At 32.0% G+C, this 22,370-nt stretch overlaps 2 protein-coding genes across 3 annotated transcripts in view; one reads left to right on the top strand and one right to left on the bottom strand.

Annotated features, from left to right (window-relative positions):
• Positions 1 to 22,370, bottom strand: part of SNF4Agamma (SNF4/AMP-activated protein kinase gamma subunit) — a 172,485-nt gene that overhangs the window by 138,791 nt on the left and 11,324 nt on the right. Inside the window, exons 3-4 of one of the 2 annotated variants that reach the window (XM_036377791.2) lie at positions 18,635 to 18,793; positions 17,191 to 17,339 (exon numbers count right to left, since the gene is read on the bottom strand). In XM_036377791.2, coding sequence (XP_036233684.2) covers positions 17,191 to 17,339; positions 18,635 to 18,770 — 285 coding nt within the window. In that variant the 5' untranslated portion in view covers positions 18,771 to 18,793. Of the gene's footprint in view, positions 1 to 11,189; positions 12,100 to 17,190; positions 17,340 to 18,634; positions 18,794 to 22,370 lie in introns of those variants that run through there. The other variant, XM_070110779.1, reaches the window with a different exon arrangement.
• cDIP (Common Dpr-interacting protein) lies at positions 3,116 to 5,316 on the top strand. The gene has a single exon (XM_014247939.3). The coding sequence runs from the start codon at positions 3,338 to 3,340 to the stop codon at positions 5,132 to 5,134; it is 1,797 nt and encodes a 598-aa protein (XP_014103414.3). The 5' UTR covers positions 3,116 to 3,337; the 3' UTR covers positions 5,135 to 5,316.

Consider the following 22,370-nt stretch of genomic DNA (forward strand, 5'->3'; position numbering starts at 1 on the left):
TGATTTCTTAAAACTCTCTAATATAATTTTGAGGCAAAGCTATTAAACTATACTACAGGAGTTTTTCGTATGGCTTCACAAAGCACTGTTCAGAACAGCCTAAGTGTGACTCTACGTCTTGCTGAGCGATCAGCCATCTAATCTAACGTAATTTATATAATTATATTATATGTTTGTATTAATTCTGCAATTTGAAATAATATTTGTAAAATTTACGCCTTAAGAGAGTAAGTAGAGCTGCGAAAGCAAAATTTATAATTATTTTGCCTTTTTGTAAGTGCTTTATGAAATTTCGGAACGCCAATATTTGTCCCTAAAATTTCGGGATTGTAAAATTAAAATAAAAACCCATTGAGTTAAAAAATAAATTTATTATCTTTAATATTAATAAATAATATCTCTACTAATGAGAAATTAAAAATAAAATAAATATACTTATGTATAAAAGTTTTGAATCATTATTACAATAATTATTTTTGCGGCTCATATCACGAACATACTTTGACTTTTCCGTTTTTAGAAACGATTAATCAAGGTATTCCAAAAGATTTGTCACAATATGTTTTCAGCATTTTGTTTGAGTTTTATATGTTCGCCTTGTTTTCTTTATCGGTTGCCATTATCGCTGATTTTTTTCATATTTTTTCGCGTTCGAATCAGTTAAGTACAGAGTGAGTTTGCGGCTTGACTATAATATACTGATATATACATATATCGACTTGTATTTTTGTTGAATTTATTATCAACATTGCAAATCAAATGTGTTCAAGTTTTTTGGGAGCTTAAAAATTGATTCCGCTTCAAGTAGCTAAAGTGATAATAGGAAGAAATTATAATTTAACGCAATAACTATTATATTGAAATGCAAACAATTTTAAATAATATTTTATTGTATAGTATAATGTATACAAGGTTTGTTCAAAAATTATCGCGAATTTTGTATTCCTAAAGAGAGTGTTTATTTGTTCATGAATATCTACCATAATTTGTCCCCTTCAAAATAATCCCCCCTATGGTAGATATAATGCACTTACGCTATTACGTAAGTAGTTTTCGATGAAGATGCGATACATGTAGCCCGCGAAAATTCAAAATTCGCGATACAGTTTGAACAAACCTCGTTTTTGGCCGAAAAACAACACATTAATGGTGCCGCAGCCACCATATTTCCCAAGCCTGGTGCTCCGTCACTTTTTTTGTTCCCAAAACTGAAGAGGCCCATAAAAGTACGACGCGACGCTACGACTGAAGATTGGAAACAACGCTGGCAAAAGAGCATTATATCTACCGTTGATTACTTTGAAGGGCACAAACTAGATATTGATGAATAAATAAACACTTTCTTAAGAAATACAAAATTCACGACACTTTTTAAACAAACCTCGTATGCAAATAATTTTGCAGTAAATTTGAATTTATAACTCAACCTTTTATTTTTTTACGAGTAATAAGGATAACAAGTATTCGATAAATATATAAAAAGTACCGTTTTCGGTGTTTAGATGTTTATAGTCGCGATAATGTTTCAGTGGCATACAAGGTACTTATCAGATTGGAGCTAAAGCGGAATAGCTATAGCAATGACTATTTAATGTGATTCTCCTCAAGCTCGTGAGAGAATAAATAATGAATTGTATTGTGTAGCATACATAGAAAAGGTTGAAATGTTTACATTGGATGAATCTCTCCTAAATAGGGATATATTTGTGTAACTAAACTGGTATAGTTGGGCATAATCATTCCTTAAAGTGATTTAAAAGAATTTGATATGGAAATGCAGTTGTTTTCTGCAAGTTTTGTGAAAAAAAGAGTTGAGTCTTTTTTGGAGTTAAGTTGGGCAATCACCGTTATATTTTTGAACTATATATCGAAATCCAGAAATATTTGTATCCATAAGTAAAAATTTTTTAATTTATAAATAAACTTGGAACGAGTTTACTGCAATCTGAAGCTTCGCCAGAACTAATAAAGTACAGTTACACGAGGTTCGTGGTTTTATTAAAAAATACAACTCATCCAAACTTAACTGTTATTAAATAAGTTATTTCCGATAAATTTTTTAATTAGTGTTGTTAGCTTTAAAAATAAACATATTTCAGTTTGCAGCAAGTATGCAAGTCTCAGGGCTCTTTCTTGAAGGTGATCACTGGGTTATTGAAGAGATTTGGTTTTGGATCTAAATCCAGAATGTCCACTTGAACAAGAACAATATGGAATGACAATTGATATCGTCAAGAGTGAATTTCTCTAAAAATTATCAGCTACCGTTATAATAACTCTCATTATAATAACTCGCTCTAATTGAAAAATAATATCAGAAAAAGCTCACCCAACTATACCGCCAGCTAAATTTACTCAAGCGTAACTATTTTAATCGCTTCACGGTTATTATCAGCGTAAATGTTATTAGAATTAACTGTACAAAAAGGGCTTGAATGCATAAAGCTCTACGAGCACTATACTAAGTTATATGGCGTAGCTATGTGCGCTTAATTAGGGACTATACTCGTGCCTCGGGCGGGATGATGTGATGTTTGGAAAGCGTTAAACACATAATACTAAATATGGTATTTTATATCATTTTCTATATAATTTGGTACCAAAGTGTATTAACGAGTGAAGTACAAATATTTTTGTATGCAAATGTGCACCCATACTTGCATACAAACAGATAGACAGACAGACATTGAGTAAAGCACGAGCGTAATTTTCTTTTAAGGCGGAACAATGACAACAAATGCGAAAATAATACGATGCCCTATTATTTATACGGAAAATAAACAAAACAAAATTAAAATAAATATAAAATTAAATAGAGAAATATCAATAAAAACGAAAATGCTACAATGAAAACGGTAAAGGTCATATATAAATAAAGCAAAGTGATGATCTATTATGAGCAGCACAACAACAAAACCAACGATTTTGTAGAATTTGCAAAAAATATTGTTTCATTATTAATTTTTTTTTTTTGTTTATGAAAACACAAAGCAAAAACAAATCATTTTTAATAAAATATCATTGAAATGGAACATACAACACAATTACATATTTAGAGCGAGCACACACATTGAGCAGATCAGCGAAATTATAGCAAATTTTTGCACGAAATATTTGATTGCATTAATGAGATCAGTCAAAAGGCGAGTGTTGGCGAATACGGAGCAAATTGCTAAAATCGAATAAAAATTCAACAACACACACAGTTGTTAAGGGATGCGAAATAAGGCCGCTTAGCGTCGCGCAAAACAAAATTTTTTTGCGGAAAATATATATACAAAGATTTAAAAAAAAACGTCAAAATATCACGTAAATTACAAGCGCCGCTGTTTGAAACATGCCTTTGAAACGCGAATTTGCGCATACGCTCTTATTTTTGGCACTTTGCCTACTCGCGTCGAGTGCCGCACAAAGCGAGGAAAATGTAGACACAAACTTCGACTCCGGCACAGCTGAAGACAACTTGGAGCTGAGCTTGCAATCGTTCGAGTTGGATGATAATACGCCCACCAACGCTGCTGAGGCGACGACTACAATAAGAACCACACAATTCCCGAATAATTTTGAGAACACAAACAATTTTGAAGATACGCGACCGCAACTACGTAACATCGAGAGTATGGACGAGAACTGTCTCGAGAGACATTGCTACAATTTTCACTATGAACGGCTGGATGAAGTGGCCTTCTTTGGTATTAAAACCGAGGTACATATCAATAAAGAGGATACCACCTATGATATTGTGAATGCGCGCAACTACGATACGCTGATCTTTGAGAATACGACATTTGCACGCTTTCCGCTAAACCTCTTCTATGCGGTGAGCGTTAAAGAGTTGGATATGCGTAATTGCTCTATACAAGTACTGACGTGGGAGTCTTTTCTTATGGCACAAAATTTACGCATTCTATTGCTCTCCAACAATCGCCTGCAAGCGATCACCGATAGCACTTTCAAATACGCGAGCGATCTACAATATCTCTTCCTCGATACGAATCGCTTGATACAATTGGATAGCGATAGTTTTGATGGTTTGACAGAGTTGCGTTATTTGGATTTGAGTAATAATCGCCTAACACAACTACCGAAGGGGCTGTTCGATGATTTGAACGCGTTGGAGGAGTTACGTTTGGATAACAATCGCTTACGCACGCTAAACAATCAACTCTTCACCAATAATTTGAATGTATTGATACTCACGCTAAGCGATAATCGGCTCGAGCATATTGATGAGCACACGTTTCGACGTCAGTCAAAATTTATTATTTTGGATATTGGAAATAATCGCAAATTACGCACACTCGTATTGATGTTGCAATTGCAGAATTTGAACGCCGCCAATTGTACGCTCACACGTGTCAACATTTACGGTTATGTACGCAACGTCGATTTCAGCTACAATCGGATACAAGAGCTGTACTTTGCACAGCCGGAACAACTAAAAACGTTGACACTGCGTAACAATTCGTTGCAACAGGTTGCCTCGCTGTCGCGCGCCAACGAGCTGCAAGTACTCGATTTAAGCGACAATCCACAATTGATCACACTGCCCACACCATGGTTGGCGAACTCGTTGAAACGTTTGAATCTTGGCAATACGGGCTTGCAGCAATTGCCCGTCGAGGCGATAGCCGCGCAGACGCAATTGAACTTTCTCAATGTTTCTTACAATCAGCTGCGCGAGATCAATCCGCAAAACTTCAAGTATTTGGAGAACTTGCAGCATTTCGATATACGCGGCAATGATTGGAACTGCTACAATTTGAATATACTTATGGATATGCTGCTAAAGCCGCACAGCATAGCTTACGGTCATGATGTGATGGACAGCGAATTTCCGGGTGAATATATCAACGATATAGCGTGTATGTATCGCATAGAGGATGTGGAAGACAACGACACAAGTAATGATCGGCCTAGCAGTAGTGCAAATATTGTGGATGAACTAGAACAGCTGCAAAACTATCCGCAAGGAGAGGTGGAGAGCTTACGTAGGGAGCTTAAAGCTATTGTGGGCATATATGAACAAAAATTCGATCGTGTTTATCAGCTGATCGAGAACTTGGATACGCGCTTGCGCGCTTTTGAGAACATGAATGCTACGCTCTTCCAACATGTTACAATAACGGTTTAAATATTCCTCACAATGGTAATTATTTCAAGATAAATTATATGACCTTGCTTTCAAAGCCACTTTTTCACAATAAATTTCTAAAAATATTTGTTTATATGTATAAATAAAAATTAAATGTATTGCTTCGAATAAATATAAACTATATATTCAAAGTTTAACATACAAAAATTCTTCTAAATCAATTTGTTGTGTTCTTAGATAAATCGGTTGACACGATTTTTTTATCGAATTTCCGGTGCATTATGATCTAAAAATGCAACACTGCTGATGACAGCTGACACCTACCATCTATCAACAAGCTACTGCATGCGTGCTTGACAGTCATTAAAAGCCATAAATGTCACAAATTGTGTAGTGAAATTAAATTAAATGCAACAGAGGATTTAGGCACCCTAAGAATTGAATGCGTGGAGTATCAAAAATACAATAAAAAATTAAAAAAACGTTCATTGATTTGAGGTAGCTCGACATTTTTCTATTTTTTTTTTTGAGTTTTAGTAACCGTGTTCGAAAAATTTTAGTTTTGGAAACTTTCTCATGTAAAATTTTCACCGACGAAAGTTACGACGACATATTTTTAGAATATTAGCGGTATTATTCATTAGATTTATTCTCTGATCAGACAGTTAAGTATAATTATTAAAGTTTGCAGCAAAATTCTCTGGAAAATAGTTATAGTAATAGTGTTATCAGTGAAGAGATAATGCACTTACATATAAGCTTTACAATGTATCATATGTATATGGGTTTTATATAGCTTAGTAGAGCGTAAGAGTTTAGTTCAAGAAAATACAATATCATCTCGAATCTAGCATTTAATCAGGAATGCATATCATTCAGGAAAAAATAAACAAAGTTCTAATATGATACGTGTTTACTTTTTGATTGAAAAACGTTTTTGAAATGAACTAATCGATTTGCGATCGATTTAATCAGGAATGCATATCATTCAGGAAAAAATAAAATAAACAAAGTTCTAATATGATATGTGTTTACTTTTTGATTGAAACACGTTTTTGAAATGAACTAATCGATTTGCGAAATATATTCGATGACAACATGTCATTTTCTGAAAATCGCTTCATAAGAAAATTAATAAATTTAATTAATTATTTTTTTACGCGACTTACATATTTTTTAAAAGTTTTAAAAACTTTTCAAGACATTTTAAAATATTTTAAATTATTATTTGTAGTAAAAAACGTAAAAAACAACTTTGCTTGTGTAAAATAGTTTGATAATAATTTAAAATTTGAAGTTATAACAAAAACACTTGAATCTACACACAGGGTTGCAAAATATTTATTAAAAAATAATTGAATTAATATTTGAACTATCATTTTTTTTAAATTTGTAATCCCAAATACTGGATTAAAAATTAAAAAAAAAATTTTTTAAGGGGGTATTCTGGTTTAGATATTTTAAAAAAGCATATTCTTGTAGTATAACTCTTTAAGAATATGTCCCTAAAATTATATTTATATTTTTAAAAAATTCAGAACGGCAAAAAACAGGGAAATAACGAACATTCTTCCTCTTTAAGGATCACTGAACAATTTCCCTTTCGGGTTATTGGGAGTCCTGATATCCTGTACACCAGGGCACACAAGTTTTTCACTTTGCCTTTGATTTTCTACTTGAAAATCAGTTTTTTGTTTCCAAAAACAACTAAGTAGGTAAAATGAAAGTTTTCAAAAACTAAAATACACAATTCATTGCCCATCAACGGAAGTTGTAAGCACTCATAATGATGTATAATTTTTTGATTTATATGGACTCCATATGACATTTTAATCTCCATATATATACATTTTTTTGTTTTTGCAATTTCGCATATTTATGTCTGCGCATATTATTAGGATAACAAAGAGCAAAAAAACAAAATTGGTCATAAAAGATTAAAAACCATGCATGACGCTTGTAGAATCATTTATCATACAAATATGACAAATTTAAGTGATTTTTACGAATTTACGCTCGCGCAACTATTTTTAGTAGAAGCAAACTTTTTTTGGTTGCCAAAAAGTGGACACAATGGGTTAGAGAATCATTTGCATATTTTTTTGAAATATTTTTATTGTGAATAAGTGGGTAGTGGCGTATGAAAATTTATAAAAAATAAAAACACACTTATTATGGTACAAACAGTGTACTATGAAGTATATATGCGATTTGAACAAGTATTGACAGCCGAAAGTGATTCGAATATTTGCTTGAAATTTTGTTAAAAATACTATAATATGCTAGATACTATATACTTATTGAATGTTCAATATTTGAAATGAAGCATCATAGAAAATTTATTGAATGAGCTCAAGTTTTGAGGTCTTAAAGGATTTATCGTGTGTATAAAATCAGCAAAGGCATTCTGATATCAAAAACTGAGACATCATCAGCAATAAACATAAATTTGTTAACGATGCTATCATTAAAAAAACGAAGGAAATTTGTTCGACAGTCATTTAGATAGAGTAAAAGCGATAACAGTGGCACTCACCAACTCTCTTGAAGAAATTTGAGTTAATGTTTAGGGTAGGGTAAAGTTTAACGTTACCAGCTGTTAAAAATCATCCCTTGCTTAGTTGATAGAATTCACTATAACTTTTTTCTAATTTTAAATTCAAAATTTGTTTCGGCATAAGACGATTGATAAAGCCCGTATCTTCCTAAAATGTTTTTTATAATGTATACTGGAAAAATACTAATAGGGAAGCAATTAAAGATTACTTAAATGAGAAAATTGCTCAACTTCATCTAAACAATATGTGAATATAAACGATCAAATACAAATATTAATTATTTATGAGTTATAGTTATAATAACAGTACGTTTAACTGTTAAAAAATTGAACAAGTTTTTATATGAACGCATATATAACGCGGCCTGCTAAACAGTAGGGTGGAGCGAAAAAAGAAATAATTTTTTTTGCTTAACCTGAGGGCAAAATCTGTAGATTAAAAAAAAAAAATTTTTGGAAAAACCAAAAAATTTTTAACATCAGAGGTTCAGTCCCACTCAGTTTTAAAGTAAATTTCGAGTTAAAATATTTTTTGGACTAGAAAAAATTATTTTTGGCTTGAACTCTTTACCTTTATATAAAAATTACCGAATGTGACGGGTTTTGACTCAAAATTTAGTTTAACGTTTAAGGAAAGCATGTTGTCGCTAAGACTTTTGTTTTAAAACTCCAATAATGACCACAACATTTTTTTAAGTTGATAACTTTTAATCGGACAGAAAGAGGACTCTCCACGGCTTCTAGAACACTTATCAAAATTTTTTTACGAAATAAAAATTTTTACTCTAAAATTTACTTTAAAAGAAATGGTAAAAAAAAATTTTTTTTTTCCAAAAATTTTCTTTTTTCATCATTTACAGATTTTACCAGGCTAAGGAAACAAAAAAAATGTCCACCCTACTGTTTAGCAGGCCACCCTAAACAGTCTTACGCTCGATTTAAAATAATGCAATTACGCTCTCGCCTCACCTTCTACATTTCAGTTTAACAATTTATTTGTGTTCTAAGTTTTTTATTTTCCGAACTATTTCTACTTAATGAAAATATGAGCATTTTTACAATATATTTTATCAATTAAATTACGGAAATACCAATTAAGCCAGCAAACGTCAGTGTAAAACGAAAAATATTTCCGCCCGCTTTGTATTTGATAAGCATCAATTAGTGTAAATTATTCGAAAACAATAACTATAATTGGAAAATAAAACAATAATACACGAGTAAAATCAAGAGGTTGTTGTGCACTATCGAGCGTTAATTAACTGTTGACGTTGCGCCGACGTGCGTTTTGAAGAAGTAAAACGTATATTTTTAAATACATACATATATAACGAGCGATATTCTAGAAATGACTGCATTGAGTTGAAGACAGAATCACATGAGAGCAAGTCTTCTGCATTTTTATGTTAAAACTGATCTTAAAGAAGAAAAATCTTTTGAATTGACATATACGACCGGCACTCAGAGACACTAGGTGATATCAAACAACTGATTTGGGCGCTTTCAATGCCTGCAAAATATATTTACAACGGTTTTTGTATTTTTCTTTTCATCATTAAGCGATTTATTGGGTTACGAGTAGTAAGAGTCCTTGTATGAAAAACGTTTTTATTTAACGAGATATCTTCTATGTACCACAAAAGTACATGTGTAGCATAAAGTTTAGCAATTCAGCTGTATTTGTTTTCTGGCGCTTTCATATCTCAATATAGAACTTTGAGATTGCTTGAGAGTGAAGTAAACATTTGAATAACTAATTTACATATGCTTTTATTTAATAATACTTTCAATGATTTTGCATATACATACATATATGTGTATTGCTCTTTGCTTTTGTAATACAAATACATTAGACAAGGCTGGAAATGCACATAACACATCCATATGAAGTCACATGTTTGTTAGTTTAAAAAAAGTTTGTACAATTTTGAAATAAATTTGCTCGTTGCAGACAAACTGACTTCATATTTTATGCTACATTTGCACATACGTAACCACATATTATATAAATATAAATGCTTATGTATATAATGAAAAGAATTAAAAATCGAATATGCTAGAAATATTGATTTATTAAGTCATTTACACTACATTTTCACTAAGTTGGTGGAATAGTAAAGAACTATATTAAGTAAATATGTATGTACATATGCACATATGTGTAGTCAGTTTCAAAATAATTCTTTATCTTAAGACCACTCTGCCCATAATACAATGCAGCACAAAAATCCCCTTGCATACATTTGCTTCATCATACAAATTTTACATCTGTATGAAGAAAGGTGAAATTTCAAATGGCAGCTGGGAATCCCGCTAGTGACACTTACATACATATGTACATATGTATATAAAATTTATAGAAAGTCATAAAAAGATTAATTATTCGTAACATACATATAATTAAAATTCCTCAATAATATTTAAAGTTGAGTTGCAAAAACAACAGATTTCCAATTCGGAAATGGAGTGCTGTTATAGGCTATGCAAACTTATTTCAATTCGAAATCTGAGAAAAAATTATTATGAATTATTATCGTTGCGTTTTATACATACTTACATATGTATGTATTTATTTATATATGAAAATCATTTAGAAAGAAGTTGGATTATATTTGTAGCCTTGTGCAGCTATTATACTTGTATTAGCTTTATAAATATAATATATAAAACAAATCCGTAACTTGGCAAAAAATGCAAAAACTGTGTTTCAAATTATATAGATAAATTATTAGCTTAACGCTGACTCAATTCAACTGCCTACGTGCCTTGAAAAGCTCACACTAATTGTGGTTTCAGCCTTTAAAATACTTACAAAAAATATTTACAAACTATTAAATTGTGCAACGACAGCACTTATGGTATACATCAGCCTTCGAAATGAGTACCTTACGAAATTTTCCTATATTAAAGTTGAAATCATTATTTACTTGTAAGTAAAAAAAATTAAAGCTTTTACGGAGAATGATCTAACTTAACGTAACCATATTAGTCTGTATATTCGTTTATTTTTTTGAACGTAAATTCATGCCTGAAAACGATTTGATGATATTAAGAGATGCTCCCTGAAATTGGGTATTAGAGAAGTTTTTTGTTGTACCCATTATATCAAATAGTGGAAAAAAAGTTATTTTTTACACCATTTAAAAAGCGCTTCCTTGTATTGATTTGTGCAGACACACAATCAAAGCGTGATGATTGATTATTTTTAATCACCCTGTAAACTGTTTGTTAACGCAGCAAACTCTAGGAACTCGAAAAATATTTATATTATTAAAATCACCACATTAGGTAGCTGACAATTTTAACTAACCAAAATCAAAATGCAATATCCACGCATTCACTTTTTCTCCGCACAGTAATTTTAGATAAATATCAAAGTATTTTTGTGATAAGATAAGTAATTTCAACTTGAAACAAATTAACAACAAGTCATATCAACAGAATCGAAGAGTAGCACATTTTGCGTTAGATAAATAATAAAAAATTTGATAAATAAAAAATGTGTGTATAAAAAAAGAATTCCTCTTGCATACGCACCTATTTTTGTGTATTTATGTATGTGTGCATAAAATAAAGGGTGTATTTGTTCCGATATTGAAAGCAATCAATCGTTGATGTGGTAAGACGGCAATACGAAGCACAAAAACAATTGTAGACGAAAATAAATTGATATTTATGTACAAGTATGTATGTAGGTACGTACGTTTGTATATAAAATGCACAATGCAACACAATAACAAAGAAATCGAAAATATATATGTATGTAGCTTTCAGACGTTAACGCACACACGCACAAACACTGAGGAAAATGTAGCGCGGAAAATTGTGGGGCGTGTCAATAAACTGCGAAAATGATTTTACCCCGAGTGGCACATTTTTCAGGCATTTCACTACAGGGATACTGTGGAAATTTGGATTTTTTCGTTGCTCGCGTTTGAAAACCAAGCAGTGATTGCTTAGTTTTTATGCTTTCAATATATGTAGCGGTAGTATATACATTTATTTTTTTGACTTCACAAACTTTTTAACAATTTTTCTTTTAAACACAAGTTCAAACTTGTTTATAATTTTTTTATAATATTTTTTTCAAGCAACTTTCAAACATTTGCAATTATTTTATTTTTTTTTATTCTGTACAATAATTGTTATTTTCTGTTTTCTGCACTTGCTTTTCAACAAGCTAGCTGGCACTTCGCTTTCACAATGACGATTAGTTAACAGCAGTTTTTTTCACTTACTTTAAACCTTTTTATTTTATTTTGCTACGGTTTTGCACGTCGAACGTGGTATTATTTTACACACAATTCACACCTAGGGTTACACTGAAACAAAATATGCGCTGTTTGCTTTTTTTTTTTTGCAATTATTTTCCAGCTTCGTATATTTTCGTATTAATTCCAAACATGTATCGCTTTTTTTTATCGATATTCGTACTTTTATAAATTAACTGCAAAATGGAATTTTAAATTTTTACAAAATATAGAGTGAACAATTTTTGCACTACAATCTGACTTATTTATCAGTGTTGCCAATGGAACTTGGTGGCCGATGTGGAGTAGGGCAAAAATCACACATATAAATTTCACAAATCAGCTTAGCAAAATATAATATTATATTTCCAACATACTAAGGAGGTTATTATATCTTATCAGCAACAGTGCGCGACCGGGTAGCGCACAAATATCATGTAAACAAAGCGCTAGTGAACGAGAGAGAAAGCATGTGTACGTATAGCTACGCAGAGCATGACGCTTGCGTGGAAAATTTGTAAAAGGCTTTGCGCAGCACACGCAATAATGAATAGAATAAACGGAAAGAAAAGAAAAACAAAATTATGCTAAAAACAACGCAACAAAATAATACACAAGAACACACAAAGAGCAAAACAAAGGTGAGTGAGTTCCATATGCATACCATACATATGTATGTATGTTTATATATAGGTGCATATGTATGTATATGAACAATGACTAGCCGATAGTGACGTCGTCGTAATGATCTGGGAAGTCAGGGAACACGATATTTCGTTTCATTTCAAATTTCATTTGACTTTGTTTCATTTCACTCTACTTTTATAATTGTTTTATTTGCTCTCTCAGATAATAATGCGCCGTGCGACACAAATTCCATGCACGTTTGTGCAATATTTCGATTTATTATGCATATGTATGTATGTATTTAGTATGTATACTTTTTATATATTTTGTGATAATTTCACCACTTCGTAACTCCTGCCGTTGTCACAATGCTGCATTTCCTTTCTTTTGTTTAACCAAAGAGGTTCATATTTTTAACTTTTGTTTATATTGTTACAACATTCACTAATATATACAAAATGCACTCATACATACATATATTATATGTATCATACTTTATGCCTCCATTTTAGTTAATTTGTTTTGATTTTTTCTATTGAACAATTATTTTATTTTGCATACACACATAAAAAAATTTGTTTTTTAATTCACGCACTTATTTTATTTGTTTATTTCGCTTTGTGTGTTCGTCCAATTTTTTCAAATGAGCCTATTAATACAGCATTCGTTCGTTAGACGGCTGAGCTGATTGTTATGTAGGCCGCTTGGACGGTGGGGTGATGACGTCGAGCCACCACTGACACAGCTGTTTGCTGTTAATGGCTTCGATTTCTGTTGTAATTTTTTTTTTTTTTGATTTTTCAAGTGCTCGCTAAACTGGTTGTTTTGCGACGTTTAATAGTTATATTTTTATTATTTTAAAGTTTATTTTTAGTATTGAGGAGTTTTAAAATATTTATATTTTTCATACAATATATTACTATATAAATAAATAATTTTACAGAGGAAATAATAAATTTACCAGTTATTTACCACAAAACTCGCTATGAAACTTAGATTTATATTATGTAAATATAATCTATGTATTTACATATGTACATGTGTATATACATATATTTTATTTTATTGTGATGTTTAATATTTACTAGCAGGACAAGAAAAATATATCGAGTTTTAAAACTGGCTAGCCTGGTTTTTAAGCTTTAATATTTTTTTCTAAAACCTAATTAATTATTGTAATTGCTTTTTTTCATGTTCAATTTGAACAAATTTTCTTTATTTTTACATGTTTTGTACTTATTTTCCAGTAACCAGGTTTGATTATTATTTTATTGACTTCACTTATAAACGTTCAAAATCTCAGGAATAAAATATGTGTATACAAAGCCTATAAAAACGCATTTACTTTTTTTCATACATTTAACCAGTTTCACAATTCAGTTAAATTAATATTTATTCGATGAATATAACAGATATTTAAAGTTTTTTATAACATAATCAGAAAGTGGTATCTACACCAACGGAACGGAGTTGGATTTACAACCTGCTAAGGACTTTCACCGCATCACTATTTTGGGAAACAGTTGAGAAAATATTTATACCAAGTAAATTTTATTTGCGGAGTGTGAATCAAATTTCAGACTTAATTTATTCAGATATGTACTATGCATAATATTGTATTATCTTTATATTAATTAATTTTATATTATTTATTTTAACAACTAGATTTTAAAATTTTCTAATTTTATATAATTTAATTTTTGAATTTTGAACTCAAAACTTTTTGTTTTTATTTTCTTGCAAATATTGTTAAAAGTTTATTATTATTATATATGTTTTTTTTTTTTTGGAATTTTATTCAATTACAAAAATATTAACTTTAGTCTCTTTTATATGTGTTTTGTGTACCATACACATGTTTTGTTCGTTATATACATAGATATATACATACGTAAGGCAAAATTGTAAGCCGAATAACTTCGGAAAAAGTCGAAGGAATTAGAAAAACTTTTTCTAAGCGAATATAGCAAGTTGAGGTTAGCACAATGAACACTGAAATAATATAATATAACTATTGGCATTGTTAACGAATGCCTACTCTCTTATTATTTCATTATCAAATTGTCCCTTTCACCTAATTTACTCAGACAAGCGACTAAGTCTCAACCACTTTTAGTTTAATGGTAAATCAAAAGTTATTATATTTATATATAATTTGAAGTGCTTTCATTCAAATGCAAAGAAATAAACTCATCACTCGCTGCTGATATTACAAATATTTTTTATGATTTAAACTCATTTAAACCGCAAAACTATGCCGGCTGTTATTTCGTATACAGTTTAAGTTGATTTTTTTCAATAGTTTGTATAATTTTATTTAGATTTTTGCCGCTCTCTCCTGCTCCAACTTCCATTGGCATACATGCACTCGTGCATTAAGTACTTTTATATCGAGTTTTACATATTTTAGTGGTGCTCTTTCTCTAATTTCTCATACAATTTATTTTACATACTTCGTTATGCTTCACTTTTGCTTTCGCACACGCTTGGAAATTGATCAAACGTTCGTTAAGAACACTTCACAATGAATTAGAAGATATTCAATTACACTTATATTTTTATTTCATACAGACGGCAAACATTAAATAATGTATTACATCCAATATATCGCAGAAGAACGTGAAACACTTGCGAAGTTAGCGAAACTTACTAACGATGAGGAAAACTGTTGGCGCAGAAAAGCATACGAACAAGCACACGATCGTTGGCGTAATGTACGCTTGAACTCACACCGTGTATTAATTAATTTGTTTTTACCAATATATATATATTGTTTAAAACAATTTTAATGTTCGCTGCAATTCGCTTGTTTATTTATAGGATCCGTTTCCGCCGTTATGTATCGGGCCGACCAGCCAAAAATAATTAAACGAAATATACACCGAATATGTTAATATACGTTTACACACTTCGCTAGTTTGCTAAGTACTAAAGTCGTATACTTCCATACAATTGCCCGATTCCAAGCCGTTTTCATTTCTTTTGCCTTGTGTTTGATGGCAACACTTATCCACAATTACCGGAGTTCCACTTCTTGATATTGTTCTGATACACCAATTGCCATGATGATACAGGTCTTCAGCTGCTCGAGAACAGTAGCGAATTCATTTGGAATTCACTCGTTTTCGTTAGCACGCACCAATTTAGATGAAGCTATTTGGCGTTTATCTCTAGTTAATAGCTGACTTATTTTACCTTCTGTACTTTTTGTTGTTACAACGTCAATGAGTGTCGTTTATTTCATTTTGTTTCTATTTAGCGTTTTACTAGCCTGCTACTAAAATATTATCCAGCGTTTGCTAATTCGTTTCAATTCAATACTTTCGTTTCCCATGCGTTTTCGCTACACCAACATTGTTCCAGTTTCAGTTCCAGTTTCCATTTGTCAAAGCATATTTCCATTCGCCAGCCTGCGCACGTTTTGACAGCGCAGCCACTCAGCTGGTTTGCTCGCCAGCCATTGAGACTCGTTCTCCACAATTCACCCCCTTATCAACCCACTCCAATACCTTTGTAAACAGTGCCTCAGAACGTCTGGCTTTTGTTTGTATACGTCGCTTTGACTATTTATTCACTCAAAATGATTACATATGCACATATAGACGTTGTATTATTTCCATGAGCATGAGACAGCACGGGCTTTGTTGTGTTTATTATTATTTTTGCGTCGCTTTTGTTACTTCATGCTGTTGGTCGACAATCAGCTGTTTTCTTGTTTTCCGTTGTTTACATTTTCTTTGGAAATATACTCGCTGCTTTGTGCTTTGTTTTCATTTATTTCACAGAGCGATCTGTAACAGCGAGTTCCAACAGACTAAGGGCATGTTTACAAGCTCCCTAAGTATTTTAAATAAATTTGTATAAAATATAGTGGAGAAGTTCGGTTGAAATCAATATACCTAATATAAGTTCTAAAGTAGCCATTAAGGGCAGAGGTATGCTCTAGCACCCATATACACTACATAAACATTTTCGAACATCCGGTTGGCTTTATGCCGTATATAACGGTCAATATGTAGGGTATATTTTCAAAATTAGTGAACGTATAATATCGGCTACATAATAGCTCAATGCTGAAAATGTAAAAAATCGGTCAACGAATTACTCAACTCTCATATACTACATACCCATAATGATTTTCATTATTTTAGCAACCTTAATGCTGAATTTAACAGTGAGTTATCTTCATAAAATTGTTTGGAAACAATTTATCGGGTATACTTGAGTAATGTCAAAAATTAATACAGACAAGCCAAATTTGGTTTAGCGTTGAATATGAATGAAATTTAGGGTTAGATCGCCGAAATGGATGAAGTTAGTCTAGTTTCTAGACCTTCGTTCAAAAGTTCATAATCTTAAGAAAATGAATTCTGATTCTCTTGTTTACTTTTTCCTCATATACGCAATATTTTACATTACCCCAACTTAGCCCTTCCTTCCTTGTGCAAATTTAAAGAGATATTTGAGAATTTACACAAAAATAAGCAATCGTAAATTTTGCCGTAAAATACGAATGAAAGGAGGACTGAGCGCTAAGTTTGCTGAGAACAGTTGCTCGTTATTGCTACTTCTAAAGAGACTTATACATAACAACATGCACATAAGCATACTCACAAATAATTTTGTAAACATTCTTGTATATAAATATGCACACGACTTACCTGTTCAATATCAAAATCCCATTCCGGAGAGGGTGAGCGCATCGCACCTCCCGCAGGGGGTGTGCCCTGCGCCGGTGAACCTTGCGGTTCCTCGGGGATAACAGCGAAGCGACCACGATGCAAAATAGGCGAAATTGCACCATAATTAGCTGCAGAGAAATAGAGAGTAAATTTTAATTGCTTAAAATTTGAAACTGTGTTATAAATTTGAATTTTGTATGGTAAGAGTTAAGTGATAGAAAGGTATCTCAGCCTAAAACAGCCATTAAGAACAGTAGTGATTACGTTTAGAACCATATGATCAACAGTTAAAAGAAAACTTATACGAAATTCAAGCATTTTCTCTTACAAAAAGTTTCTTCTCTCTTTTGAGAATAGACGGATAAATTCCAGCGCTCTAGAGTTAGTGTTAAACAGGATTCCTTAATAAAGCTCCAGTTCAGAAGTAAAGCCGATTTTATGGTCTTCTACTGGCTTTTTATATAGCTAATGGGGTTACATACAGTTAGAATTTTCAAAAATCGGTTTTTTTTTTTTCTTAATGTACATATATTTAATAATACACACAGAAAATTTCATATCGTACCGGTGAATATTTTCGAAGTTACATGCAAATTTGAAAAGGCGTTTCAGAGCGCTTGGAAGTACAAGGAAGGAGCGGCAGCGTGTTTTCTTAGAATGGTGTTTTCAAAGTCGGTGACCAACATTACTCGAAAATGGCTAAACCGATTAGTCTCAAATTTTATCACGAGCTTTTTAGGAATATTTTTTAGTAATTAATCGAAAATTTTTTCTCTCCGATATATATTTTTGTTTTTATAAACAATTTATGGCCGAAACTTCGGTGAAAAATCGATTTTTTTTGAGAAACCGCCATTTTGTCAAAAAAATTGATTTAGCTTATTCCTTCGATTAATTACTAGATTTGACATTACTTTAACGAAATCTGTTTAGTTTTTTTAATTTAATGATCCAGTTCAGAAGTATAGTAGTCACCGCAAAACGTCTTTTTTGCGAGAAGCTCACGGAGATCAGCTGTAGCTCTTTTCCAAATAAATATTTTTACTAGTACTGAGTCTTAAAATAGAGTTAAAAGATTGCATAATATGTGTATAAATTTTTGGATCAATAAATTTAAAAGTTTTCTCAGAAAAACTTCTGGAAAATTCAATTTTGATGACTTTTAAGGCTGTTCCTAATCGAAATACAACTGAACCCTTGCGTTGCAGCAGTCGCAATTAAAAAAATAAATATTATATATAATTAAAAATGTCTAATTACCTTCAAAAACTACATTTTCAAAGTTAAGTACTGCGCACCGGGCGAAATATCCATTTAATTAACAATGCTTCTAAAGCGACATTTTATCTCGCTCTTCCACTATGTCCTCTAGTAGTTACTTTGCACTACATACAAATATACACATACATTTAATCATACTTACACGTAGGCATTAGACGAAATCGCCCGAAGGTCGTCTCTGGTGGTCCTTGTGCTGTCGTTGAGGTCACATGAAAGCGACCGCGTCTGGCGGCGGCCACCTCCTCGTAGCCATTGCCACCACCCGTACCGCCAGGCATTGCGTTACTGCAGCAGGTTCAGGCTGTAATTAAATACGCAAAAAGACATAACAATAAATATGCAGGTAAAACATGAAAGGCGATTACACGCAACAGAGGCAGAACTTATTTCACTACATATGTATGTAAGTATACTCATTTAGTGTTTAGAGTACTAGATAGAAGTGACATGCTAATAGAAATACATGGGTTGGCGAGAGCCAAAAAGAAAAGAGAAAATATGCATAAATATGGATAATATGTTTAAAGTAAATTATTTGAGTTTGGAAGATTCGTTCGGAGATAAAATATGGGTTTGCCAAATTTCGAAAACTCCTAATGATACACCCTGCAAGCGTTAGCAAAATAAAACAACACTAATGAAAGAACGCTTACATGTTGGCAAATATTTGTCGAGGCTTTTGTTTTGACTTCTTTGATGTTATCTAAATGTCTGAAGTATATTTTTTTATCCGTCTTTTTATATAAGAAATTGAATCGGAACACGCAGTTTTAGCATTTTCTAATTATTAGCTATTTTTTTTATAATTTTTTAAAACTTTTCATCAAGTCACGTTAGTCACGCATTCAGCGTTTTCCTTTCTCTTTAGAAAATATTTCAAAAGGGCAAATGAAAACCACAATAAATAGTAAAATCTGCATAATATTGATATAAATACTGAAGTACAATAAGACATCACAAAATCTGAATATATTTGGAGAAACTCTTATAGTATACCAAAACTTTAGCAATATGTAGCAGAGAGAATGGCATTAGCCACACCAACAATGTGGAGAAGACATGGCAACGCACCTAATGTACTTCAGACATGCGACTCAATTGATGTGATTATTTGTTGCTTTACTATGTGTTTTTGTAACATCGATTGAATTTTGTTAAGTAGAAACGGAAACGGCTAAACTATGTCAAGCAGATGAAACATAGAAATGTACAGCGGAAATTAAAGTGAAATTGCCGATAGAAATGTGTTCACCACAGACATTGCGGTTTAATTAGTTTCAGATCAGTGTACCACTGACAAAATGAAAATTACAAAAAGCAAAAGCTGAGAATATGTGGTGTCACAGAGGAAATCATTCCCAGAAAGTACTTTCTTGGAAGCTTAAGCCAATACCTTTTGAAATGCAAGAATTCGACTGAAGATGTCGTTTTGTATGTGTGTATGTTGTTGAGAGCTTACTAGGAAGTGAGAGCTTAAGAAGGAATCCCAATTAGCCACTAGGAAGACGGTTAATCCACATACATATGCACAAATATTATTAAATAAGGATACCAGTAATCGAACAAGATTTTGTTTTTTTTTGGTAAATATATATATCACTATCCTTATTACAGCGCACTGCAGTCCTCAAGTCTAGCTAAAAATGTAAGACATTACGCACGAAATAAAAGCAGTGGCGTCACATTTTTTATGCAACCGCAACTAAATCATTTTGCTGATGTCATTTGCCAACAGTTGGTAAACTTTTCCGAAGCGAAAATGCGTATAACTCACATAACAAAAGTTATGCGGACAATGATGCATGCCGCGCACACTCGCAATAAACGAGCGAAAAGAACGCAAAAATTCTAAATACGCAAACAATATTAGCCATTGTAATGCGTTGTTTGAGTAAATGACGTCAGCATGGCATTCCCGTTACTAAGACCCACAGTTGAATAATATTATGTCTGTTGCATTGCGATGTGTTTAGAAGGACCATGAATGCGCTAAAAACAACAAATACATACTAATATTGACACAAGTTGTATTAACCTCGATGAAAGTCAGATTGTCTCGCGCAACTATGCGTTGTCTTCTGGATTGACAGGAGAAGTTTTATAATCTAACTAATGGCATACTAAATATAACATATTATATGATAACCCAGCATATCGTTTTACATTATTATATCCCGACTAGTAGTCTTATGATTTTATTGAAACAAAATTAACTTAGGCAATAAAGTGAGGAAGTCCCGATGCTAAGGGCTAAAACCCCCTTTTCGAAACCACTGCGTTGGTGTGTTTGACACTTTGCCATCCTTTTCCCTAACATTAACATATTAATTGTATCTAAATATGTTGACTTCTACCATAAAGTATTCTTTATTGAGAACAGGAAAATTATGACTATGGATTACAATGTTCTATTTTGCCCTTTTCGTAAACAGTTCTCAAAAGCTTACAAGGATATCGATTTTATGACTATCAGAAGAAAAGCAGAGAAACTACTGTGATCAAAAATAAAGAGTAATGATAAAATAATTGGTTATCGAAGATTTTGGACAATAAACAAAGCCGAATCTCGTGAAGGTACTTTGTGAAAACAAAATATTTCCATACAAGGACTTGGGTTTGTATGGCTATATTCTACAGTGCTCCGATCTGAGCAATTTATTTGGAGATTGTAGGACTGCTTTAGATAATAATACCTTCTGAAATAAAAAAGTTTTCCAAACTGGCTTTGATCGATCTGTTTGTATGACAGCTATATCCTATAGTGGTCAGTAGTCAGATACATATCTCAAAAACTGAGGAACTACTCAATTCCTGACAATTTGTGTACATACCATATATACTTTATAGAGTCTCCGACGTTTCCTTTTGGGTGTTACAAACTTCGTGACTAACTAAATATACCCAGTACAGTGTATAAAAGTTGGCTTTACGTATGGAACAAAGTCTCCAAGTTTCAGAAGAAATTCGCACAGCAACAACGTTGTTCTTCAACTCATTAGAGATCTAATACTGTATGAAAATTGCACAAACAGTACGTTCCACCGCTGTTTAAGTTAAAGAGGTACACAATAGTAGCTTATTAACTGTATAAAATGTCATAAATTTGTTACTAGTTACGGGCTAGTAACAATATTTCGTTACTTTTTACTACTTCAATGATTGCGTGCTGTTAGGCAACAAGTTAATACAAATCCTTTGCACACACTCACTGCACTATTCTCTGCGGACTGCCTGACAAAGAGCTGCTTAATATGGACTTTCAGTAACGTTATCCTTCTAGCCTTAATTCCCTGTTCAATCAATGCAAATCGATAGCTCATAGTATCACACAATATGATTGAGGCATGAATATATAAATACACACATTACTGTATATATATATATACGATAACACAATTATTCGGTTTGTATGCATACCTATCTTACATATAAGTATGTGTGTATGTATGAATCAGGTTTCACTAAATAAAATTACACTAACATTTCAAATGATATAATTTTTAGCAAACGCAATACAAATTTTAAGCCACTGATTTTTGAAGCCACCAAGCGAAATATGCAGATAAATACATACATACATATACAATTACAATATATGTATATAACCATAATTCTTTCTACCATTCAGTACACCTTCATTCATAAAAATAAAAATTGATAATATGCGATTCCATTCCACCATCCTCAAGGCTATAATAGCAATCACGCAAGAATAAACACATGCAAACAGTTCATTGATAACCCACATGTACGTATGTATGTAGATGCTTGTATGTGCGCAAAATTTGTGTCCAACCTTCTAATATTTTTCATTGAATTATGTGAAAGGATTCGTTGTGTTGGCAAGTCTTTTGTTGAGCGATTTTCTGCTTGGAGAT

The sequence above is a fragment of the Bactrocera oleae genome, chromosome 2 (assembly GCF_042242935.1).
Source record: "Bactrocera oleae isolate idBacOlea1 chromosome 2, idBacOlea1, whole genome shotgun sequence".
Classification (NCBI taxonomy): domain Eukaryota; kingdom Metazoa; phylum Arthropoda; class Insecta; order Diptera; family Tephritidae; genus Bactrocera; species Bactrocera oleae.